This window comes from Phaseolus vulgaris, chromosome 11 (genome assembly GCF_000499845.2).
Source record: "Phaseolus vulgaris cultivar G19833 chromosome 11, P. vulgaris v2.0, whole genome shotgun sequence".
NCBI classification, from domain to species: Eukaryota; Viridiplantae; Streptophyta; class Magnoliopsida; order Fabales; family Fabaceae; genus Phaseolus; species Phaseolus vulgaris.
This window is the reverse complement of record NC_023749.2, coordinates 4,503,738-4,529,976: the sequence shown is the minus strand read 5'-3', so window position 1 is coordinate 4,529,976 and position 26,239 is coordinate 4,503,738. Positions and strand designations below refer to the sequence as shown.

At 32.2% G+C, this 26,239-nt stretch overlaps 4 protein-coding genes and 1 pseudogene across 7 annotated transcripts; 4 read left to right on the top strand and 1 right to left on the bottom strand.

Moving 5' to 3' along the window:
- The first annotated feature begins 2,276 nt into the window (after positions 1-2,276).
- Positions 2,277-5,544, top strand: LOC137833417 (uncharacterized). The gene is made up of 2 exons (XM_068641769.1): positions 2,277-2,776; positions 4,367-5,544. The coding sequence occupies exons 1-2, from the start codon at positions 2,321-2,323 to the stop codon at positions 5,387-5,389; spliced, it is 1,479 nt and encodes a 492-aa protein (XP_068497870.1). The 5' UTR covers positions 2,277-2,320; the 3' UTR covers positions 5,390-5,544.
- Positions 5,545-6,683: 1,139 nt separating this feature from the next.
- LOC137829355 (uncharacterized) lies at positions 6,684-9,407 on the top strand (annotated as a pseudogene).
- A 681-nt stretch (positions 9,408-10,088) lies between these two features.
- On the bottom strand, positions 10,089-11,608 carry LOC137829348 (uncharacterized). Its single transcript, XM_068636158.1, has 3 exons — positions 11,152-11,608; positions 10,614-10,718; positions 10,089-10,506 (listed from the first exon to the last, which is right to left on the bottom strand). The coding sequence occupies exons 1-3, from the start codon at positions 11,506-11,508 to the stop codon at positions 10,204-10,206; spliced, it is 765 nt and encodes a 254-aa protein (XP_068492259.1). The 5' UTR covers positions 11,509-11,608; the 3' UTR covers positions 10,089-10,203.
- A 1,591-nt stretch (positions 11,609-13,199) lies between these two features.
- On the top strand, positions 13,200-15,333 carry LOC137829341 (putative B3 domain-containing protein Os03g0621600). 2 transcript variants are annotated; one of them, XM_068636154.1, is made up of 5 exons: positions 13,200-13,255; positions 13,470-13,542; positions 14,067-14,433; positions 14,614-14,783; positions 14,941-15,333. In XM_068636154.1, exons 1-5 carry the CDS (start codon positions 13,215-13,217, stop codon positions 15,208-15,210), a joined length of 921 nt encoding a protein of 306 aa, XP_068492255.1. In that variant the 5' UTR covers positions 13,200-13,214; the 3' UTR covers positions 15,211-15,333. The 2 variants fall into 2 exon arrangements, with proteins under 2 accessions (XP_068492255.1, XP_068492252.1); XM_068636151.1 differs by lacking the exon at positions 13,200-13,255 and having other exon boundaries at positions 13,269-13,542.
- Positions 15,334-18,470: 3,137 nt separating this feature from the next.
- Positions 18,471-23,717, top strand: LOC137829326 (B3 domain-containing protein Os01g0723500-like). 3 transcript variants are annotated; one of them, XM_068636142.1, is made up of 7 exons: positions 18,471-18,637; positions 18,755-18,938; positions 19,351-19,469; positions 21,645-21,999; positions 22,152-22,316; positions 22,496-22,665; positions 23,318-23,717. In XM_068636142.1, exons 3-7 carry the CDS (start codon positions 19,398-19,400, stop codon positions 23,576-23,578), a joined length of 1,023 nt encoding a protein of 340 aa, XP_068492243.1. In that variant the 5' UTR covers positions 18,471-18,637; positions 18,755-18,938; positions 19,351-19,397; the 3' UTR covers positions 23,579-23,717. The 3 variants fall into 3 exon arrangements, with proteins under 3 accessions (XP_068492243.1, XP_068492238.1, XP_068492247.1); XM_068636137.1 differs by having other exon boundaries at positions 18,559-18,637; positions 18,752-18,938; XM_068636146.1 differs by lacking the exon at positions 18,471-18,637 and having other exon boundaries at positions 18,896-19,031.
- The last annotated feature ends 2,522 nt before the right edge of the window (positions 23,718-26,239 follow it).

Here is a 26,239-nt window from a genome sequence, read left to right as displayed (position 1 = left end):
GTATTTAGAATTGCAGAGTTTAAAAAATATTTTCAAATTAAAAAAAAAATATTTTTTTTAACAAAATTATATTCTGAATTATACCGTTTGAAAAATATTTCTGAATCCAAAAAATATCTTTCTAACTTTAAAATTTGAAATACAAATGTATTCTGAATTATAAAGTTTGGAAGGTATTTTTGAATGGAGAAAATACTATTTAAACTCTTTGATTTGGAATACAATTTTATATTTTGAATTGTAGAGTTTATTTTCCATTCCAAAAAATACTTCTCAAACTCTAGAGTTTGAACAACAAAATTTATTCCGAATTGTAAAATTTTGAAAATATTTCTACCTTATTTCAAAATTTAATATTTATTTTTTTATCGGCAAGAAAAAATAAATAAATAGGTGGTCCAATCCTTATACATACCTCAAAATACAAACATAACTCGTCCAAAAAACTCAACCATAACTAAATAAACACCTAACATGAGACCCAGAGTCCAAAGAAAGTCTTCAATACAGAAAGTCCAAAACAAACACCATATGAAAACAAGTCTCCTCACAACACATTAGAGAAACACCATTCAAAGAACAACCATATGACCGAATAGAATCCACCCCGACAACAACAATCCACCAACCAAAAAGTTAACTAACATATTTTCCATTCCAAAAAATACTTCTCAAACTCTAGAGTTGAACAACAAAATTTATTTCAAATTGTAAAATTTAGAAAATATTTCAACCTTATTTCAAAATTTAATGAGCTAACACTAAAAGTCTACCCTAATATTTGACGTGTTATTGTCTGTTTGTTTATGTTATGTTTTTCCACTTTAATTTCTAAGTATATTTTTTTTTCTATTATCATTTTTACATCTACTTGTAATCAAGACACCTCTCTAATAATGAAAGGCCTCAAGTCGATTCAATGAAGATTTAGGTAAAGTCAATGCCTTAGCCTACCAAATCAGACACTCTTTTCAGTTGAGTTTTAGCACTCAAATTAGACCAAACTAGTGATGGATGTAATAACGAGTGTCTGTCGAACAGAGACAACAACCAAATCAATTTATGGAACAGTTTATGCCTCATCACATGTCAGCATATACCCTTCTCTTTTTTTCAAACTTCACCTCTTCACTCCATAATGCAACTCATTTTGGGGTAGATCAAAGAGTAGATAGAAATAAAAACAACATGCATATATGAAAAATACATGATTATTGTACTGTTTCATATAATTTGAACAGCTTAAAGTTAACATCTCAGACAGTGAAAATAACATAAGTTAACATCTTCAGTATAGGCCTTACTTAGTTTTTTATATATTTAGCAGGACTTGATCAGAAAACTACTTTGTTTGTATTTGACAGGACTTTATCACGAAATCTATTGAGGCTTCCATGATGTCTCAGAAAAATGGGATTTCCCCTCTAGTCACTGCACTCAAATCTTCGGCCCAAAAAGATGCTGCAAGTTTTAACTTTTCGCATTGGAGCCACCTCATTTTCTGAAAGCTGAATTGCTGGAATTTGAAATTTGAATTTTGAAGTTTGAAGGTTGAAGGGGAGACCACCAGATTTGGACCTACTTCATTTCAGTCAGAACAGTTATATAATAAAAATATTATATTTTATGATAACTTCCATTCGGGCACGAGAAAGTCTGCGATCAACAATAACTCAGTATTGAATTTGGTTATCATTATTTCGGATCTGAGTAGTTCAATAAAAAATAACTTAGAATTTTGAATCTGATTGTATCCATTCAGACCCGAGCAGTCCGATCAAAACCTAAAAAAACACTCACAGTAAGTATTTCAACTTGAATTTTAACACTATATATATTCATTATATAGAATTTGAAGCTTGAGCGTCGGTATATTTTCTGTACATGGAGTTTCCTCGTTCCTCGAAAGCTACAGGAGCAAACCATCCAGATTCAATTATATAATAAAAATATTATATTTTATAATATCACGTGTGAAAAGAAAAGATACTAGTAGTAGACAATAATCTAGAGTGAGTGGGGGCATCATCCAATAATATACTGTATTTCTATACAATAATCGAGAGTGAGTGTGGGCGTCATCCAACAATGTATATTTCTATGTCCTTAATTGCTATGTCTGAATTTTTGCAGCACTTGATCACGACACTGTATTCAGCATCATCCAATAATTGAGGTTTTCATACTGTTCACTCCATAATGAATTAATATTTTACTCATTCCACAATAATTGAGAGTGTGCATATCATCTAATATAACCTTACTCTTGGTTTGTATTTAGCAGGAGTTTTTCACGAAATCTATAGTTTGAGGTTTTGAGATGTCTCAGCAAAATGGGGTTCCTCCTCTAGTGACTGCACTAAAATCTTCAGCCCTAAAAAATGCTGCAAGTTTTCAGTTTCCCGGACACAACAGAGGGCATGCTGCACCTGCTTCCTTGAGTGAGGTCATTGGAAGAACAGCCTTTGCTCATGACTTGCCTATGCTTCCAGAGCTTGGCAATCTCTTTTGTTCTCATGGTCCCATATTAGAAGCACAGGTTGAAGCAGCCAAACTGTTTGGATCTTCACAGACATGGTTTCTTGTTGGAGGGACTACTTCTGGCATACATGCAGCAATAATGGCCACTTGTTCTCCAGGGGAGTTTCTCATTCTTCCCAGGAATTCTCATATATCAGCTATATCTGCATTGGTATTATCTGGTGCAGTGCCGAAGTACATCACTCCGAGCTCTGTCAATCATTGGCACATTGCTTCTGCAGTCACTCCAGCTCAGGTAACTACATCATTCTTTTCCATTCTTTTTGGATTAGTTTGGTTTCGAATACCTCCTTTGAGTCATTCACGTACACGTTATACAATATAACTACCATGTTTTGCTTAACATTGCACTTGACTCGAAAAGCATCGTCATATTGGTTGAAGAAACTATATAATAGATAAGATGAAAAAAATTTACTGAAATTATTAAATAAAAATTAATTTTAGAAATAAAAAATAATTAATTGTTTTATATTGACTAAATTAGATATTATTTTAAAAACTAAAAAAATTAGTAATATTTAAATTGATTTGTGTTCTCAAACGGGATTGAAACCAAAAGAACGATTTAAATCACTCTTAGTTCTGCTCCTCAGTCCTTCCTCTAGGTTGGACTCCTTTACTCTCGCTCTCCTACTCTTCCTTCTCGCTAGCTCTGGCCTCGGATGGTACCTACAAAAGACACTTTGATGCTCAAGTCAATTTTGGCACTCGACACTCAGTTTTTAGTATTAGATGATTGCGTAACTGATCCATTGAGATTTGTGCTTATTTATATAATTATTGTGGATCATTTGTCGTTAATGAGCCTAATAAAAGCATATTAACAAATGTTTGGTCATTAATCAGCTTCATGTTGATCATGTCGGTCGGTCTGGACCAAGTGCCGAGTCTTATGTTCGGTCGTGCAGACCCTACTGGTACAATTTTTATTATTGATAAATAACTTTTAAATTGATATTTAATTAGTTATTAAGTTTTAACTATTAACTTTAGAATCTAAAACTAGTTGTAAAAGATCTATTTTTCTCAATCTCTATGAACCGAGATCGAAAAACATTAAGAATAAGAAATAAAACCATCTTTCATTCTTAATAGCCACAAGATTATCATCTTAGGGTGATATTTTTGTTGACAAATGCTCCTATTATACCTGTAGTCTCTGAAGGATAAGAAACAATTATGTAACATCTACATCGAGGATCGCTACAGGAAATTAATTAAATAACAACAAAAAATATAGTCACTATATTAACAAAATTAAATACTATTTTAGAGATTAAAAAATTATTTATATTTAAGGTGATTTTTATTATTAATAAAAATTTATAAAATGAATTCTAAATTGGTATCTAGATTAGCTGTGATTTTTATTATTAATAAAAATTTATAAAATGAATTCTAAATTGGTATCTAAATTAGCTAACAAGATTTCACGTACTAATACTTTAGATTATAAATTTGTCTCAATTAGATTTTTAGAGACTAATTTAGAATTTAAAATATTAGTAATTAAAACTTTGTTAGTTAACGGTTAGATATCAATTTAAAAACGATATTATAAATTTATATTAATAATAAAAACTATTTTTTTAAGTCTATAAAATGGTATTTAATAGTAAGTAATCTTCTTTATGAATGATTTCTTCTAATTTAGTTTAATATATAGTAACATGGTCTTCTTTATTTTAAGAAAGAAATGAAATGGAGAGTACACTTTTATTTGCAAACAATAGAAAGTCATTTATGATGATAATATTTCATGTAACTTTGTTGTTTTTAATTAGTAATCACTAGGAATTATTATTGTGGCGGATTGTTGTAGGTATTGAAAGCCATGGAGGAACTAGAAATGGAAGGGAAAAAAGCAGCAGCAGTGTTCATCACTTCACCTACTTATCATGGTATTTGCAGCAACTTGAGCAGGATTTCGGAGCTGTGTCATTCTCGAAAAATTCCTTTGATAGTTGATGAAGCTCATGGCGCACACTTTGGATTTCATTCCAAACTTCCCAAGTCAGCTCTCCAGCAAGGAGCTGACCTAGTTGTGCAGTCCACTCACAAGGTTTTATGCTCTCTTACTCAGTCATCTATGCTGCACATGTCAGGCAACATTGTAGATAAGGAAAGAGTTTGTAGATGTCTCCGAACTCTCCAAACCACAAGCCCTAGTTTTCTGCTTTTGGCATCCCTAGATGCTGCTAGAGCTCAACTCAGTGAGAACCTTGACATTGCATTTAACCAAGCAATTGCATTAGCCGATGAGGCAAAGTGTGAGCTAAAACAAATCCCTGGTATCTCACTACTTGAGAATACCAGCTTTCCAGCATCTCCTGCAGTTGATCCATTGCGTCTCACTGTAGGGTTTTGGAATCTTGGTTTATCAGGTTACGAAGCAGATGGAATCTTGTACAAGGATGATGAAGTGATTGGTGAACTTGTTGAGAGTACATGTATTACTTATGTACTTAATCTTGGGACTAGTAGGGAGCATGTTGAGAGGCTTTTGTTGGGGATAAAGCGTCTAGCTGAAACATATGGTTCCAATGAAGAAGCTGAGAAGAAAGTGGTGAATGTTGATGCAACCTTTGATGATATAAGCATGAGTTTGATCCCCAGAGATGCCTTTTTTGCAAGTAAAAGAAAAGTGGGAATAAGGGAGAGCATTGGGGAGGTTGCAGGGGAGCTTATATCTCCATACCCTCCAGGTATACCAGTATTGATCCCTGGTGAGGTTATAACTGAAAAAGTTGTTGATTATCTTCTTCATGTTAGGAGTAAAGGTGCTCAAATTAATGGAGCATCTGACTCCTCCCTTTCTTCAATATTGGTTTGTGGTAAATTATGAGCTGGGAAGGAGCATTCTTAAGCTAAAACTTGGTCTTTGTGTAACAGTACAATGCTCGTCTTTAAATTTGAGATTCTTCTGAGAAGGATAGTATTGATTAAGATGATTATTTCAAGTAATTGTTAACTTTTAACTGAAGATTGTTCTGCATTCAATTTAATCGTCTTAAGTTGGTGCAAGTATTCTTTGATGGGAACAGTTGGAAGGAAAATAAATATGTGTCTCTAACAAACGAAAATAAGTGAAAACTTGGAAATTGGAGTTGGATCGTCCATCCAAGGGGAGTTTGTAGAGTTCGAAAGATATTTTCAAATTCAGAAAATAATTTTCAAATTCTATAATTGATAAAATTATATTCTAAATTTTACTATTTTCAAATCTACAAATTTATTTTGAACTTTGTATTTCAAATTGTAAAGTTTTGAAGATATTTTTAAATCTAGAAAATATTTGAATATTATAATTCAAAATATAGTTTTATATTTTCTATGAGTTTGAAAAATATTTTCTAACCTAGAAAATATCTTCTAAATTTTAAATTTGAAATACATATTCTTTAACCAATTTGTCCATTGATTTAGTTTAGAATTAAGCAGCTTCTTTTGTTTTAATTTAGAATGAAGTATTTTTTGTGCTAAAAAAAAGAATTTTTTATTTTATTTTTAACAAAAAAAATTTATGATATTCGAAAACAAGTCTTTAACTTATATATATTTATGTTAATAATTTGAGTTTATAATAAGTTGAAAAAGACGTTATGCTTGTTAAAAAAAAGACATCAAAATAATTATGTAAATTCAAATTTTTATTATGAAAATATTTGTGTAACATATACCTATATATAAAATGGATTCTTCCATAGTGTTTTTTTATGTACATAATTTTTTTCCGATTCTACCCTTATTTAATATATCTCATTTTATTAATATAATGAAATATTTTGTCTTAAAAAATAAATTTATTTTTAATTTTTAAAATTAATATTATTGTACTGTTTTTCTATGATTCTTCATTCTTCCCTTAATTCCTTATTTTAAGAAAACAAAGAGAACATACTCCCACACATTTCCACACCAAATCTCACATATAAAATAAAATAACTTTCACTTTCCATTGCTATTATTTTTTTTTCAATTTTTTTTATATGTTATTTCTGCATTAATTATAGAGTTGGAAAGGTATTTAGAAATACATAAAATACATTATCGAATTCTACAATTAAAAAAAGGATAAATTAGACTTTTCAGAAGAAAAAAATAAGTATGAAGTGAAAGAAAAAGGTAGGAGGTGCAGTAAGAAAACGCCCAACCTTGTTCCGACAAAACCTCAAAAAGAGTAACTGAGTAAGGGATAAGACATCATCATTCACCACTCATACGTGGGAGAGAGACACGACATGAACATGGACATGGTTTCCATGTCGAATTCCACAACATTTGGAGTTCCTTCTTTCACAACATGCCCATTCTCTACGACTGGAACTAGAACCTGCTGCATTCACGTTCCTGCCACTCCAAATGCAAAATCTAGAGACTCTGTTTCTCTCAGTCTCAGTCTGTTCAAGAGGAGGAGGTACTCGATTACTTCACTCTCCACTACTTTTTTGTGGATGATACTTAACAACCTTAATGGCTTATATGTTTTGCTTTTATGTTCTTCCATGCAGCTTGGGTGGATTTTTTACTCCCATTGAAACAACTCTTGGACATCTCAATGCACCAATTTCAGCCCTTAATTCAGGTGACTTTTGGACCCATTCCTCTTTTGGATTTCAAATATATGAATGGATGTTCTAGAGAGTGTTAAGCACACAAAATGGGAAAATACCAATTACCAACCTGCATGTGTTCTGCATCAATATATCATGTTCTTCTTGTCTTGTAGGTTTAGAAGCATCAATTACAGATTCCAACGAAATTTCAGCCATGTTAACAAATGCCAAAATAGTACTAGATTCCGAAGAGGAAAATAAGAAACAAGTGAGCATGTAGAATTGCTTTCTGCTTCTTTCAGGAAATTTTCTCATGTTTCTTTATGTTCTCATACTATGGTCCCAAATTCTATCTCCATAGCTTCTGTTCTCTGTTTCTCTTGATATTTTCTTCTATCTCTATTCTGCTATTGCTTTATCCTATAGAGTGCAACGATGAAAAGATGTGATTTATTAAAAATATAAAAAAAAATGTTGTACATTTTCCAAGAGAGGGAAATGTTTATCTCTGGATTCATTTGCCCACTGACATTCTTGAGATTTCTGATATAATATTTGATATACTGATTCACAACTTTTGGTACTAAAGATAACTGGTTTTTCCAATCTAGTTCATTAATTTGTTAACCTTGAAGACTAACTAACCACTACTAAATCCCTAGGTAGTCGTCATGCTCAATCGGGCAAAGTCTTCCCTGCGGTATTTTAATTTGTTTCTGTCGTGATAATGTACTTCATCATGGTACTTATTTATACAAGCAGGTCAAAATTGAAGTTAATATTACTCTAAGCATATTTTTTGGTTGTTGCAGACATTGCCACTAGCATACAATGCAATCTGCAGCTTCAGATTTGCATAAAATATGGCTAGATATATCACTATATCAAATCAAGCCTTTTTTCCTTTACCCTTTAGTTTCTCCCTTCTATCATCTATTATTTTTTACTACTGGAGTGTGAATTTCTATAAATTCCTGGATCATGTTAATTTCATGTTTTCATATTGCTTTTTGGTTTGATGCTGCGTTAACTATCTCATGAAATAAATGGCAGCTGAGAGTGGACTTGACTGGTGATCAAACACAAAAAGTATTCGATAGGATCGTAATAAACTTAGGTCGTACTGCCCCACCGGTTCCGGGATTTCGCATGCAAAAAGGAGGTAAGAATCAAGAAGCTGCATTATTGATAAAGTACACACAGTACCCTTTCATACCCTGAACAATTCAATTGGTTATTACATTGCAATACGTGCCAAGAACCCACCACCCACATGAGCTTAACATTTGACATTTGCTATAAGATTTATCCCTCATTCAAAATCCCTTATCCTCAAGAGTTGCTACAACACAAGACATTAGCATTTGTCTAAAAAACTGATAACCATCTTTTCTAAGAAATATCATTTTGCAGCTGCTTATGCTCTTATTATATCATGGTCTTTCTCTTTTCAAGTCTTGGACCGTTTTATTTTCATTCGTATTTTCTTGCTCAACTAAGACTTGTCCAATGACCATCACATTCACATCCTTCACATTGGTGATCTTGGTTTTTACGTGAAAGCTTTACCAATTGGTTGGACATTTTCAGACTTCCATACCGTTAGTGAGAAAATCAACCGTGTGGGGCTTCACTGGTTGACCCTCTCTTCTATAGTAGTCAGTTCAGTTGTCTCTAATAGACTGATACTAAATATGCATACCAATGATGAGAATAGTGGGAAAAGAAAGGAAACTGGATTGTCATTTTACTCTTCACAATTATATTGATATGATTTTACATGTGATTCATTTTCCTGTTCATCATAGTTCAGTATTTTAACAGCATAAGAATTTGCAGTTCATGAGTTTTTACTTTACTTTTAAATTGTGCATGTGATGTCCGAACTGCTCCAGGAAAATCATCAAAGGTGCGTGATTTCCAATCAAGTTTTTTTATATATATCTGATGTATTGTTTATTATCTTTTCATAAATTATTTTATCTTTCAACTGCAATGTGCTGAATAACATCAATATAATTAAAGTGTTAGCATTGATCACTTAGACGATTAGATTTTTCTATCAAATATCTTACCCAACAATTAGTTAGCCCTCAAAAAGAAAAAAATGGAAAGGCCTCTGTCACTGAATACAACAGAACATCCATAGATCATTATAATGTTTGTTTCTTCCTCAAAGATAACCTCGTTAGGAAATGCATGCAGATCCCAAAGGACTTCCTTGTTCAGATACTAGGGGAAGAACGGGTTATCAAATTTGCAATACAAGAAATACTCAACTCTACCATGGCTGATTATGTAAAAAAGGCAAGTGATTTTACCACTTCATATGTGGGTGTCATGAATGTAAACTTATTTCCACATTTGATGACCCAATACCAGGAAAACATGGATGAAAAGGAGTGGAAGATAAGCACTACCCAAACGGCAGAACAACTCAAGAAGTCATTCACTCCAGGAAATGACTTTGGCTTCAACGTTATAATTGAGCCTGAAAATCAGTAAGATTCTAATAAACTTCTTATGGAGATCTAGTTGTTGAGCATAACCAGATTGACCGGCAATGGGGGCAACGTGATTTCTTTTCTCTCAATGATATACAGGTTAAAGAGTTGTTTTAGTGATCAGTTTGGTGTACACATAAAAAAAGAGCTTCAATATTCTTATGAGCCTTGCAAGAAAAAATGTATAAGAAACTCATTTTTAGACTTTTCATCCTGATTTTAAAGGGATACCAAAGTGACTCGAGTCGTATATTACTGCCTTCTAGTGTGATATGTTACAAACTTCGAATCTCTTACACAACCCTTTTAGTAGGCCTTCTCAAATGATGAGCTTCATTTTTTTATGTCTACACGAGTTTGCGATTTGCTCAATTTAACGTACCTATTTGATCTTGCATAACCTGATTTCTTGAGATTAGGATCAACATAATTACATGTTAAGTAGAAAATCCTCAGTCAATAACTTGGGACTAAATAGAAATAGACAAGTTGTGGGGATTGATTATGAATGTGAAGAGTAAAGACAGCAATATTGAAACTCACAAAGAACAGTTAAATGGGTATATCCTCCTTTACATGTAAGCTGAAAGTATGTAAACTTAAAAGAACTTTTCATATGGCCCAATGATGGAGTCACGAAGATCGGAGAATAGACCATAGAGGGAGTACTGCCGTAGATTTTTCACTTCATACCAAGAATTTAAAGCATCGAGATTCTTGTCAGTCCCTGAGAATGTCAACTGTATGCCTACGTTGCAGATATCCCCTCCATTTTTTTGACACTCGGTGTTAGGCACTGCACAGTCTTGTTGATTCAGGCAACTGCTTCCACTAGGACATGCATCACAACCAAAACTCTTCCAAAACAAGTTTTGAAGGATCCCCTCTTGAAATTCAAGAACCTGTTAATCAATCAACATTCAGATTCAAAACGACGTTCATAGAACTTGTCCTAAAGGAAATCAAGTTCCTAGAGAAGCCAAATCTTGAGTAAGTCAATTGAATTTACCAAAGACAAACTAGTAATTGTGTGAGTGTTGTCAACAAACATTATAGGTAGGGACCTTGCTGCATATTTCTTCCCAGCAAAAGCAACCATATATCCATTTGCTCCCTGATAAACTCACAAAATTAATTGAGAATTACCAACCAAAATTTTGCTAAAGAATACGGGCTACAAGACCATTCAGCTTTGAGATCATAACAAAGCAGAAATATTTCTTCAAACAAAAATCATACATATCATCAAAACTTCGAGGAATTCTTCAAATTTGTGCCAGGGAATATTATATACCAGTTGAAAGCTCCCTAAAATCGACAGTCTCAATGGTAAAGTGCAATGTCCCATGACTGAACTGATGCAACTACTAGAGACATGATAAGGAAAGGAACTAGAGAAGAAAAAAGTTTAAAGCATTTTATAAACCAATTCAAACACCAAACATATCATTCTAACAAGCCTGGCTGATAACATCTCCTAAGTCCTATCCATATGCAGCATACACAAAACATTCAATTGTGAATCATGATAACATAAAATTGCATACCGGGTCTGATGTGCTTCTGTTAATAGTAAGTAGGGAGATCTCATCAACCTTAGGCCTAAAAACAGCAAGCTGTGCTCCTTTATTTGCGAGCTGTAGGCGTTTGTCACAAGGTGAAAGCTGTGGACCATTATCCGGGGAGAAAATCTGCTTATCCGAAAATGCAACACCAAATGTAAAACCATCTCCTTTCTGAACTTTAGCATCAAAGCATGGACTATAAACATCATTTGTATCAGCTGCATCAACAACAAACATAGCCATCACAGCCATCACCACCATCCGTTTCACCAAATCTTCTCTCCTTATCATGGACATGGAAAAAACTTCACCCATCCCCATCTTCAAAAGCATGATCATTTTCTTAGCAAAAAGAAAAGGTTTATTTTTCCTGGTCAATGCACGAGGAGAGAAAGTTAAAGACCAAATTTTGTGGTGATAGAAACAAAGTGGTGCCAACATTTGCATCTTAATTTATAAGAATGGAAATGATTTAAGGATTTGTTCGTGGCAGAAATTAAATAAGAACTGACATGGGAAAATGTATTTAAATAAAGAACAAAGCAATTACTTACAAAGCAATAAACTAATCTGCATACCTCCAAAATGAAGATATACGAGTTTTTTATTTTAAAGAATGTTATAGAGATTGAAGATGAGGGTTGTTGTGTCTGTATTTCCAAGACATGGAAAAAGGTTAACTAATCCAGCGAGAAAATGTTGAATTGCTCGCAAACTTGTTTCAGAAGCGGTTATGGAGGTTGGCTTTTACCAGATAATAGATTTGGTAGTTAAAACTATCTGTTTGACACAGGGAAATGCCAAATTCTCGGGAGAAACCAGAGCAAACAAATATTGTCTTCCCATAAATTTAGATAATGTGAAGTTGTCTGTTAGTTTTTCCAGATTGACCTACAAATGTATTAGGCCTTGTAAATTTGTTCTTTATGCTATATTTGCAAGAGAAGAACTACATATAACAATACAAAATATTTAATTGAAAAAAAAAATGTTTTAAAAAAAGTACAAATATATATATATATATATATATAAGTGTGTATTTTTCTTCTTTTATTCTTGCTCAGACTTAGGATAATACTATCTCCATTCATATGGATGATCTTTTAGCACAAAAAAAAAGTTTATATTGATTCACCTTTGAAAGTGTTAATAAATTATTAAAGTTTTCTTAAAATTTTCCTCCTAATAAATATTATTTTTTAAATACTTAATTATATTTTTAAAAGTAGAGTAAGTAAAAAGAAGTAGGGATATTTTAACAAAATTAATAAAAGCTATTATCTTGACGTAATTATTATTTTTAATGTGTACAAAAATCTTAAATATATGTTAATTCTCTATATAAATAAAATTTATAATTTATGTAATTAAATCAGCAATTTGTGCTGGCATAATTTGGGAAGCGTTGTGATAATTTTTTTTTAAATGAAGGGAATTAGAGGTGATTTTTCCTATTATTTGCAGTGTTTATAACCCATACGCAAAACATTGTTACAGACTGAACCACAACATAATTTTATTTTACTGTAAATATTATATATGTATTTTTGTAAGATATTTAACATTATATAGTGTTATACTTGCTCTTAAAATACTTTCACCTGGTTATATTAAAGTATTATTATCATTAAGAAAATTTTAATATAAATATATTACATAAAAAAATTTATAGTTAACATCACTGCACGATATTTATTATGATTTTAAAAACATTTCTAAATAATATTTAATAACTAATATTGTTACTGAGTACTTTTAACAAGTGTTATTATTATAAGTACACGTATTATTTACTCATCATTTTTTAACAATATATATTATATTAAATACTTTTACATTTTTATTTTTTTATGTGATTGTTAAAGCTTCTTCTTAGTGAGTTTTACTTCTACCAATAATTATACTTGTATTGTGTTTATTATTATTTTATATCCATTATTAGTTTTCATCTGTCCTTTCTAGTCACATGATACCATACCACAATAATTTCTTCTTTATATTTCTGTCTTCTGTGTCTCTTTCTCACTCAATGCATATATAGAAACATGCCAAATACATTTATGATTTTCTATTCCTTTCTCTCAATGTATGGCTTCTATCATGAAATGTACATGTTTTTCTTATTTTTCTAAACATGAACTACTTGTTACTGTTATCAGATTTGTGGGTGGATTATATATATTCCTCTACTATTTCATATTTCTATTTTGATCTCTATTCTTCTATCAAACTGTGGTTCCAATGACAATGAGAGACTTTTCATTTTATCAAAAAGCTTTAATCATACAAGGAAATGGCAGGGAGACTTGGCAGATGGATTATTATCAAGGCAATCCAGTCTTCTTCATCATTGTCAACAACACTAAGTTACAGGTGATGTGATTGTCTACTTTATGTTGTTCTTATGTTACAGGTTTTGCATTATTTTTGGATGCTCAGAAACTAGATAAGAAAAGAAACATTTTTTACATTAAACAGTCTTGTTATACACATGTTCTGTTTTTTAATATGATTTCTGCTGAAACTACATTGCCTTCATTCCATATCCTACTAGAGCTATAGAACATTAATCTTGTTGATGATGAATTTGAACCATTGAGGTTTAAAACGATTCCTCCTACCACAATCACACACAAAGGAGGTGGCTTTTACAAAAGGGCTTCTCTTAAAATTGATATAAAATATGCTAGAGAATGAAATCGTTTTCTCTTATTCATAGAAAAATACATAGATTTATCAGCAAAAACGTAAATGAATGAATGAGGGGTAAGAAAAGTATTCCATGGTATATTGGTATATTGAGTTCAGTCCTCACACCACCTCTTTAAGATCTGGCTTGCTATATATGTAGAATGTGGTATAGTTTCAAGAGTAGTGTTCTTTGTCATAACTTGCAGAAAGTCCCAGAGGGGTTTCTGAAGCATTTGAATGAAGACTTGCCAAATGCAGTTCTTGTTAGTCCTACTGGTGATAACTGGCAAATAACTATTTTGAAGAAAGGAAATAACATGTATATGCAAAGTGGTTGGCCACAATTTCTGACAGACAACTCAGTGATGCTTGATGATTTCTTGCTCTTTACATATCATGGAGGAAACTGCTTCCATGTTCAAATCTTTGGTAAGAATGGATTGGAGAGGCTGTGTTTCAAACAAACAAGACAGGATCAAGTTCTGATTCCAAGTTTGGTGAGGACAAAAAAGAGCACACAGAGAAGAACTTTTTCCAGTTCATTCCTCCACCAAGCCAAGTCTTGTAAAAAAGGTAGCTATTATGCTTTCTGGCAGATATGTGGTAATTACAAACTCAAAAGTGACAAGTTCAATTGGCCAAATGTTTTGAAGGGAAGAACATGCAAACAACATTGTAGATTTGACCTTTATTTTCCCCCCTAACCCCCAAAAATATCTCATGTCTTCAAATTTTGTTTTCTATATGGAATAGGTCTGTCTTTCAGCAACAAAATCTCATTTTCTAAGGACTTCCAAAAGCTCAAGAGCTCAATTAAGATTGAAAGCACAGAAGCCTGCAACTTGGCAGACTCTTTTACCTCTCGCAATCCTCATTGGAAGCATCTCATGACAAAATGCAATGTAGAAGATCACTGCACATTGGTAAATATGAATTTATTTTCTGTAGTAGTCACTAGAATTGAGTGAAATTATTATTCCACATGCTAAAACAAATCATTTTTTTTTATTCAAATATCAGTTGCAGTTTTGTTTAGAACACATATTAATATGGTATAAATTGTGGTTATCTTGCATGCAGCCAATTGCCACGGAGTTTGCCAGGAAGCATATTCCTGAAGCAGTGAAACAGATCATTCTTTGGAACACAGAAGGAAAATTTTGGGAAGTGGTAGTGACTTGGTTTGGATGTCAGAATAAGAGGTATACTCGATTTACAACAGGATGGGGAAGATTCGTTCGTGATAACAGACTTATGAGGGGTGACACCTGCATATTTGAACTTGAAGATGAAAACCATTTGAGTGTTCACATATTCAGAACAGGATTATGTGCACCAAGACTGTTTTAAGAATGAGTTTGAATTCTTGATTAGGTTTGATTGATTTGATTTATGTCATGTTATTGATCCAAGTTTGTTTAGCCTGAAATAGTATGTATTCTATTCATAAACACACTTAACTCTTAGACATTATTATTAATCTTTTCAGCATAATTCTATTATAATGTATTAAAATGTCAATATAAACATATAAACAGTTCCATGACTAAAGTATCCATTTATAAACAATCTACACATTTTCTTCTTCTAATTTTACAATTATTAAAGAATTTAATGATTAATTTAACAAAAGATAGTAATAATGTCCTGTTAAAACTCTGAATTGTAATATGATGAAACTTCCGTTCCAATATCTGGGGGTTGAGGTGGGGGGTAACCCGAGGAAGATACAATTCTGGGATCCGGTAGTTAAAAAGGTCGAAGCCAAACTTAGTTCTTGGAAGGGGAGATTTGTCTCAATGGCAGGACGAATTTGTTTGTTGAAATCAGTGTTCACAGTCATTCCTCTGTTCTATCTCTCCATTTTCAAAGCCCCTGTAGCAGTGTACAATAAAATCAGTAGCATCCAGCGGAAGTTCCTATGGGCGTGGGGGAAGCAAACTAAATCGATATCCTGGGTAAGCTGGGATAATGTGTGTAAGCCTTTAGAGCTAGGAGGCTTGGGGGTGAAGGATATGAAGAAATTTAATGTGGCCCTCCTGGCTAAATGGAGATGGAGGCTCATGAGTAGCGAAGGAGGTAAGTGGAAAGAGATTATATCATCTAAATACGGTACAGGAGCAAAAAATATGAACTTGAGGTCGAAGTACCAATCATGGTGGTGGAAGGATCTCACTAAAATCTGCGCTGAGGGTGTCGAAGACGGTTGGTTCCAAAAGGCCATTGGGTGGAAAGTAGGTAATGGAGCCAGAGTGAGATTCTGGGAGGACGTGTGGCTTGGGAACGAATGTCTTAGATCGGTTTACCCTAGACTCTTCTCCTTGTCTCTTGATCAAGGTAAAAGGGTGGGGGAGGTAGGAGCATGGGAAGAGACTACCTGGCAGTGGAATCTGAACTGGAGGAGGGGTAGGTTCCAATGGGAGATGGATATGGAGGAAGAACTCTTGTCCAGACTTAGTACGGGCGTTGTGTGGAAGGATTCCCTCGACCAGCTTATATGGAAGGGGGACCAGAAGGGTATGTTCTCTGTTAAGTCAGCGTACTCTATGTTGGATAATCACCAATGCTCAGCTGCAAGAGAAGGTGTGTTTAGTCTCTTATGGCAAGCTAAAGCCATGCCCAAGGTACTTACGACAGCCTGGAGAATTCTCATCGATAGAATTCCTAATAGGGTTAATTTGTTGAGAAGAGGTGTGCAGGTGACATCAACTCGTTGTGTTCTTTGCAACCTGTCGGAGGAATCCTCTCAACACCTCTTTCTAGAATGCGGTTTTGCTCAACAAGTGTGGTCTCAGTGTTATAGGTGGATAGGTATTCTAGGTGTCCAAAATAAAGATCTCATGAATCACTTTATGAATTTCCAGCTAACCCATTTGTCCAGTCAACATAATCAAGTATGGTTAGGTTTTTGGGCAGCCGCTGTTAGCTGTATTTGGGAGCACAGGAACATAGTGGCTTTTAGACAAGGGGTGCCTGACTCCGATGAGATTTTCCAGAACACGCAGCTACAGTCCTGGTTGTGGCTAAAGCACAAAACATCAGCTTTCTCGTACGCCTTCTCGGACTGGCTTTTGTATCCGAACCAGTGCCTCCTCTTGGTTCGCTGAGTGGTTCAAGCATGGGCTGGAACAGGTATGGCGTAGTAAGGAAGTGAGGGAGGTTCTTTAGAAGGTATAAGGTGTTCGCGCCTCATTGAGTTATGCTCTACCAAGCAATTTTGATGGAATGTTGCAAAGGGAGTTCTTGGAGATCGTAGATCATGCTGGGAGCCGATATGGATGGGCATTTCCTTGGGCTGTAATAGTATACGAAAAGGAGTTGATATATGTGGACACGAACACCATGTGTGTACTGTGGGGTTCAGCTGAGAGATTTTTGCGCTTCTAGAAGTTAATGCATGGATGAAGTGGGAGAGAGCAGAAGACAAGAATTGCTATGTAGCCTTTAAAGTAGCGGGCACCGATTATGCGTGCGTAGTCGGTGGTCGCCGAAGGTATGCAAAAGGCCAACATGATCGCCGGTCAATGAAACGGTGATCATCATGCGTGCGTAGTCGGTGGTCGTCAAAGTTATGCAAAGGTCAACATGATCGCCGGTCAATGTAACGACGATCTTTATGCGCGCGTAGCCGGTGGTCGCCGAAGGTATGGAAAGGTTAACATGATCGCCGGTTGATAAAGCGGCGTTCTCCATAGGTTTACATGATTGCCGGTCGACGAAACGGCGATTTCCATGTATGCGTAGTTGGTGCTCGTCGAAGATATGAAAAGGTCAACAAGATCGCCGGTCAAGGAAGCGGCGTTCTCCATCTGTGTGGAGTTGGTGGTCGCCGAAATTATGCAACGTGTATGGGTAACTCGTCGCGTGGCGAGGAGAATGAGGAATGCCAACACTGGGAAGCCACTTTTGGCCACAATTCTATACTGGCGAGTCAATACAGATGAATAGCAAAAACAAGAGATTGGCTGGTGGACATTACTCAAAAAACACAAATCTCCGACTTATGCAGCTCTGGCCTATGTTTTCTATTGCTAGGCTATGTAGTGTGAGAGGAGGAAGGAGGTGTTGTGGCATGTGGGGATGATTGTTGACGTTGTTGATTCTGTGTGTTCTTGCTTTCCTAGCGTTATTAGAGGTACGGTGTTGCTTTAGTGCTAGCGTTTGTAGCGTTTTATTGCAAACAGCTCAACCTCTTGTTTCTATGAGGGTGTTTTATGTAAAAGGGTTGAGATACCCCTTTGTATCTCCTCTAATTTTAATTCCATTCTTTGCTGATAAAAAAAAAATGTCCTGTTAAAAAATTGTTGTCAAACTTTTACCAGAACTATTAGTTTTGTTAAGTGAACACATAATTTTTACACTCAAAAGAATTCATTAGTGCAAACTAATTAAGAATATTTATGTTCAAACATAAGATATATCTTTGTGCCACTCACTATACTGTACAAAACAAGACAAGTGTTTGTGCAATAACACAAAAGGTGACCAAAAATGGGATGTGGTTGGAAAATAATGCAGAGTCTTTCCGTTGATGAACATAACTTGAGCAGGGTAGGCATTGTTGTTTTATTCTTAATAAGGAGAGCTATAGATGGAGGTGGGGTAGCTTTGTGTTTGTTTCCACAGTAGGTCACTAAGAAACCAAATGCAGCAAGTGCTGAAATAAACACCCCTATTCCAATTTCCTAACTTGAAAACAAAACAAAACAAACGGGTTGTAAAAGAAAGTAACCTGCAAAACTTAAACTGGAAAACAAATCACTTTGAGTTTGAGGTGGTGAGTAAAGGAGTCCTCACTCAGCTTTTAAATAACATTTTCATATATGTCAAGTTGGATGTTTTTTTGTTGTTGTTATTTTTAAGGTTTTAAAAAATCATTGTTTGACTCAAGAAGCAGAGAAAAGTGGGGACTGGAGAATAGGGAGTGATGGCAAAGTGGATCTGAAAGGTGAAGAATTTTAGGAAGTAGAATCCAAAGTTTTGATCTTTAGATCAAAGGGTCATCAAATGCTTTGGTTTTTCTGCCTTAGCAGACACTCAAGTTGCTTCTATGCTCCACAGCTCAACTGTGTCAACTGGTACTTCATTCTTTTTATCTCATACTTCCACTCTTATCTTGCATTTGGCACTGTCTGTTGTCTGAGTTTATGACAAATGATAAAAGATCAAAGGTGATATCATGTTTCTTTCTCTTGCTTTCTTTACTGACACCAACCCTCATCTCTCAATCTATGTTTCCTCATCAAGATTTGGTTTTGTTTAACAGACATGAAGTGTGAGAACTGATTTCTGATATGTACTTGTTTATTCTGCTGTGGCTGAAAAGAAAAGAAAAGTACATATCAGAAATCAATGGTTTTTAAGAATGGTTTTTTTTTTTGGAAGTTTAATAGAAACTTTTTAATTAATTAGACTGCTTCTAGAAAAGCATTCTTCACCTTTAGCATTTTTATTTTTGACTAATTTATTCACTGTTTTGAATTCAAAAAGGGGTGTGAAATTTTGAGGACTAGAAATAGTTTTGGATATACAGCTTGATGACTAGTGGTGCCAAGAAATACCCTCACTTCTTCAAAATCTTCCTTCCAGAGCAAGATTCTCACATAATGGTATTTTCTTAACTACACTTTCTGCAACCAAGGCTTACATGAAGACATATATTGTTATAATACATTGTATGTATAATTAAATTTAAGATGTTGTAACAAATTTACTGAAAATAATATGAGATGTTTTAACCAAGACTTATAATTATTTATTCTATAATTAAATATATTTTATCTTTGTATTTTCACATAAAATTAATTTTCATTCTTAATTCAAACTTTATAATTTATGAGAAATTGATTTTTATTCATAATTCAAATTTTATATCTAATGCAAAATTAACACATTAACTTTTGTTTTACTAAAAATGTAACAAGAAAATTATTGATAAGAAATTTTACCAATTTCACATTATTTACAGCTCTTATTCTTACAATATTATTTTTAGAGCATTATGTGCTCAATTACTCATGAAATGCTTACACCTCTTCTCTCTCAAATTGAAGAATATTATAAAAAAAAATTATTTTTGTGTAAATAATACAGTAATAGCATTAATAACGGCTACATTAATATTTATCTTCACCTTCTTTTCATTAATTTGATTGTTTAAGAGTGTTCCTAGCACTCGTCATTTATTAATTCTAATAAAAAAAATATTTTTAATCAATATTATATTGATAGTATATATTTTTGTTCTGTTCTCTCTCTCCATATGTATAATAACATGTTTATGTATGGAAATAATAAATATAAAACATGGTTTTCTAAATAGATTTTAATTTTTTGGTCTTGTCTTACCCATGTGAAGTTAATAAGTTATTTTGGTTTACTTTAAAAAAAATAAAAGTTAAACGTATTTAAATAAAAACAAAAATGAAACACATATTTTCAAAAATCATATTATTCAATTTAAATTAAAGTTTAAGCATATTTTTAATATAGAAATATAAATTATAATATATCTATTTGTTTTAAAAAAAATAGATTATTTTATTTTAAACATAACTACTATTTTATAAAAGGAATTGTGTTATAAAAGTGACTCAACAATAATATTTTTTACCTGATCTACCCTATTTTACGAGTTTTAGATTTGCTTATTGATCAAACCTATTTTAACCTGTAGATACATGTGAAACATAACATAGGTTCTTAAGTTTAATTTATAATTTTTTTTAGTGTTTTTGCATATTCGGAAAATTATAAACACTATAAATAGAATATAAAAATAAGATTAAAATAAATTTCATGTCTTTTATGTCACATTCACACAAACACACGTGTATATATATGTATGTATATTTTGAGAGAAAATAGATATAGAAAAGAGTATTTTATCATAATACTACATATTTATTTATATAATTTAAAATTCTATATCTTAAAATTTAATATTATCTAGTATTGTTTATTTAGATGTTAAAAAATCCGGTAAAATAGTGATAATAAAATATTATTATAATTAAGTAATTTTTAAAACCAGATTATTTTCATATAAATATATCACATGAGAAAAGTATGTTTGATATTTAATATTCAATCATATTTATTATTAATTTTTCTTTTTAAATATTTTTAAAAATATGTAGTAATTAACATTGTTATTAAACATTTTAATATGAAATTTTATAATTATAAATATATATGTATTGTTTAATTATTACAATTATTATTGTGTTAATAATATATTATCTTATCAAATATTTATATTAAATTGTAATCAATGAGATTATATATCAATGGAATGTCAAATGAGTTTTATTTTTTATACGTATAAGTAACCATTATAGAAGTTATATGTGGATTGTACAAACACTCCATTTCCTATCAATTTCTTTCTAACTCTCTTTTCTGTCACATAATATCATATTTATCTTTGTGCTTTTCTCTCTTCTATTGCTTTCTCTTGATGGCAAACTCAGTTTTCTTTTGTGTGTTTCACTTTCTAGCATCTTTTTTATCTGCATTTTTACCTGATGTGTTGTGCACTGTGACTTGATTCTAGATATGCTAGAAAATGAACTTATTGGCTTTTGTTGTTCATCAAAAAAGTAAAGATCTAGTACCAATAAATAAATTAAAAACAATGGTAAGAAACACCTTTCATTGTGTAGTGGTATTAAGTTGTGTCCTCACCACAACTTTTTTGCAGTCACTGCATTTTGCTGTATATATATGTATGTAGCATGTGGTGGTTTCAAGCCTAGCCTAGTGTTTTTTGTGATAACTTGCAGAAAGTTCCAAAGGAGTTTTTGAAGCACTTGGATGAAGACTTGTCGAGTAATGCTGTTCTTAGTGGCCCTTCTTCTGGTGAGCAGTGGCAAGTAAGTGTTCTGAAGAAAGGAAATGATGTGTATATGCAAAATGGTTGGCCAGAATTTGTGACAGACAACTTAGTAGTGCTTAATGAGTTCTTGCTTTTCACATATCATGGAGACAACTGCTTCCATGTTCAAATTTTTGGTAAGAATGGATTGGAGAGGTTATGCCTCAGAGAAACAAGACAAGAACAAGCTGCTGCCATCCCAAAGAACAGTACACAAACTTTTGCAGGTTTATCCCCTCATAAGTCCAAGTCTTGTAAAAGAGGCAAGTATGTTTTCTCAAACATACACATACACATACATACATGTGTTGTTTACAATATCTGACAAATTTGATTTGTCCAAATGTTTTGAAAGGAACAATATGAAACAACAATGCAGACATTTCTTAAACTTTTGCTTGATGTTTGTAAATAGATACGCCTTTCAGCAACAAAGACTTTATTTTTACTGGATGTGAGACAATGGAAACAAGACAAAAACAAACTGCCACCCCAAGTTTGGCAACAACAAAGAAGAACAAAGAAAGAAAGTTTTCTCCTGGTGCATCACACCTCCAAGAATCTAAGTCTTATCAACAAGGTAAATATATGATGTCTAAACATGCTCATGAATGTGGTTACAAACTCAAAGAGTGATAAATCTGATTTGAGCAAATGTTTTTGAAAGGAAGAAAATTCAAAGAGCATTATAGATATGGCTTTGTATTCCCTAACCCCTCAAACATATCTCATTTCTTAAGTATTTGCTTTGTGTAACAGATTTGTCCTTCAGCAACAAAGCCTCTCTTCCGAAGGACTTCCCAACTCCTCAGCATTCAATTGAAATTGAAAGTTCGAAAGCATGGAAATTGGCCGAGTCCTTTACCTCTTGCAATCCTCATTGGAAGCACCTCATGACAAAATCTAATGTGGAAGATTGTTGCATATTGGTAAATATGAATCTATTTTCTGCACTAGTATCACTGTAGAATTGAGTGACATGCTTATTTTGCATGTTAAAATATGAAGCTCGGATACGGCTAAAAATGTGCCGTCGGTGTGTCTGATACACTGCGGACACGGACACGCGGCGGAAGCGTGCCCGACACGGTGTCGGACACTTTTTATTGGGCCGGAAACGGCCCTCTTTCTGGATACGCCGGAGGGGACAGGTTTCCCTCCTTGAACACGCCAGAAAAGTTAAAAAAAGAACGCGGTTCAGTGTTTTAAAGAACTCTTATTTTCTACACTAAATCTCAGATAAAATATGATAAAATCTCAAACAAAATATTAAAATCTTCAAAAAGTAAAAGTTAAACATTATGTTTTTCTTGATTTTTTTTCATATAACAAAATATATTACTACATTTTAATTTATATATAGTCGTGTCCCGTGTCCTGTAATTTTCAGTTTAACCGTATTTCCGTGTCCGTGTCCGTATCCGTGTCTGGGCTTCTTTAAAACTTAATACACCCAAATGAGTTTTCATGGTTCAAGATTATAGTTGAGGGTGTTTATATCTGAGTCGCATCACACACACCTAAGATAAATTCATTTAGAACACATAATGTGATATGAATTGTGCGTAATCATGCTTGCAGCCTATTGCTACTGAGTTTGCTAGAAAGTATATTCCTGAAGCAGTGAAACAGATCCACATTGGAAATTGTAAAGGAACATCTTGGAAAGTGCAAGTGAATTGTTTCAAAAATCAAGATAGAAGATATGCTCAGTTAACAACAGGATGGGTAAATTTCGTTCGTGAAAACAAGCTCATGAGAGGTGACACTTGCATATTTGAACTTGAAGAAGACTTCCATTTTAGGGTTCACATATTCAGAACCAGTTGTGCACCACGTTAAACCTGAGCTTTATTTGAAATATCTAATATTGCATTGGATCCTCTTCAATTTATCCTTATTATCATTATGTGAAACTTCGAACTTCAAATTTGCTCTTAAAATGTTAAACTTGAGATCAAAACCTCGTTAGTTTTTCTTAGTGAAATGTGTATCTAATATGTTTCGTTACGTCTAATAATTTCACATTGTTTAAAAATTGAGGTCAAAGACAATAATTTGAATCTTCGTTATGATTTTATTTTTGAAAGACATTGAATTAAGAAAGGTACGTGCATTCGTGCATTTAAATTGTTCTTAATCTCGACTTTTAAGTTATATGAAACATTCGAGATATTATGTGTTTTAGAGTTCTCAAACGATAAAAGACATTTCAGAATATCAAAAATTTTATCCAATATAATTAATGAGTCAAACAATCTTTATTTTATAAATTAAAAATGTATTTTTCATAAACATTTATCTCTCATAATCTCAAGACTATTTAGGTTTCAAATGCAAAATAATATCATTTATCTCTTATAATCTCAAAACTATTTAGGTTTCAAATGCAAAATAATATCATACCAGTTGGACTCACCATCAAAAGAAAATCCAACATCCTTAAAAACTTAGAACAACAATTATTGGAGTTTAACAAACAAAATTGAAGTTATATCATGTTTATCCAAATAATAGATAACATTTTCACCTAGAAAATAAACTCAAGATTAGTGATATTTACTCATTTTGGATTTGTGTTTGGACAACTCTACTTATCATGGTCATTGCTTTCAAAATATTGTCTATTATACACAATACTTTATTTCAACTCCTAATTCATATGACATAATATAAGTTTTAGGCTTCTCATTTCACATATCACATAGGCTCAAAAGAAGATTCAATTTAATTTTTTTACAAACATACGACAATTTTAAAAGTTGTTTCTATTAAAAGTTGTTTCTACTAATTTTGTCAAGGAAATACAATTTTAGTATTACATTAAACATACAAGTCGTGTCAAAATGTTACTATTCCGATTCAAATCTTTACATTGAATGTAATATTGGATGTAATGGTGTGGTGTGGTGATTTGAATTTTCATGTGCATTTGGAGAAAATTATCTCAAAAACAGCAAAAGAGAAATCGTGGAGTGCGAGAACTTTACAAAACAAGAACTACCTATAGATGTCATTTATTTTCAATCTTTTTTGCCATAAACATGAGATATTAGAAAAAGTTACAAATGGATCCTTCTTATCTTCAATTTTTCGTGGTCCCATTTCCTCATGCTGACACGTGTAAAAAAGTTCCACTTCCTAACTCTGCAATCTTTTTTTGTTCTTTTACAAAAGATAATAAAGTCTTACAATATCTTTTTTTTTATAATTCTGGATCTTTATATGTTTAGAAATTGGATAAGGACTTTCTTTTCTTCCTTTCTTTAACCCTTTTTTTATTCATTTCTCTAGCTCTGCCTTCCTGAAAAGTTTCTGTTTCTTAAACAGTAAATTCTGTAAAAGGTAATTAATGTTTGTTTAAAATTTTATTAGGATGCTAAAAAAAGTGTTTTTTTTACAGATGTTGAAAACATTGATTAAGGTTTTGAAACAACACATGTTAAGAAGTAACACACATGTGGCAAAAAAGAATCATCTCTCACTTTCTATATATAAAACAAAACAAAAAAGGTGTTTAGTTTTTGAAAAAAAAATTAAACGTTAATTGATCTTAAGGAAAATTTATAACACGTTAGTTTCAAATTAATTAGGAAAAAGGACCAAAAAAGGTAATGAGTATAAACTCATCCCACGTTCAACAAATAGAAGTAATCTAACTTCTTATTATTAAATTTTGGAGTCAAATATATGTCTTATTTTTTTCAAACCTTGTTAAGAAGAGGAGTTGAGTTTGATTTTCAAATTATGAACAAAACACTCTCAAATCACTACTAAAAAATTATTAAATAAACATTAATTTTATAGAAAAAAATAATTTGTTATTATATTGATTAAATTAGATAATATTTTAAAGATTAAAAAATTATTAATATATAAATTAGTTCTTATTATTGATAAAAGGTTTCTAAATTAATATTTATAGTTATTTATGTTTTAACTACTAATTATTTATATTATAAAGTTGATATCTAAAACATTGATAACTAATTAGATATCAATTTAAAAATTATTTATCAATAATAAAAATTAAATTATATATTAATTATTTTTATAATTTTTAAAATAATATCTAATTTAGTTAATATAACAACTAATTATTTTTTGTCTCTAAAATTAGTTTATATTCAATAATGTTTTGTAATAAAGTGAAGGGTAAGTGTATATATATTATTTTTCAGCAATTATATAATATACATAATTATGTATGTTGTATGTAGATACCTAGTGTGATATTATGAAATTTTATTAAGTGTGTGACAATAGATACTTATGATGATATTGTGTAGTACTACGCACGACACTCATTAAATAAATGACATATAGTGGCTTCATTAATGATTTGATCATATAAAGTAGAACATTAGATGGTGAGAACTTAAAATTCTTATATCAATGCTTTATATAGGAGACGCAATTAATCACCTTGACATATTGTGATGCAATTGATTATTCTTATATTTTGGATATAAGTGATTCAATAGTAATTTATCATATTTGTTT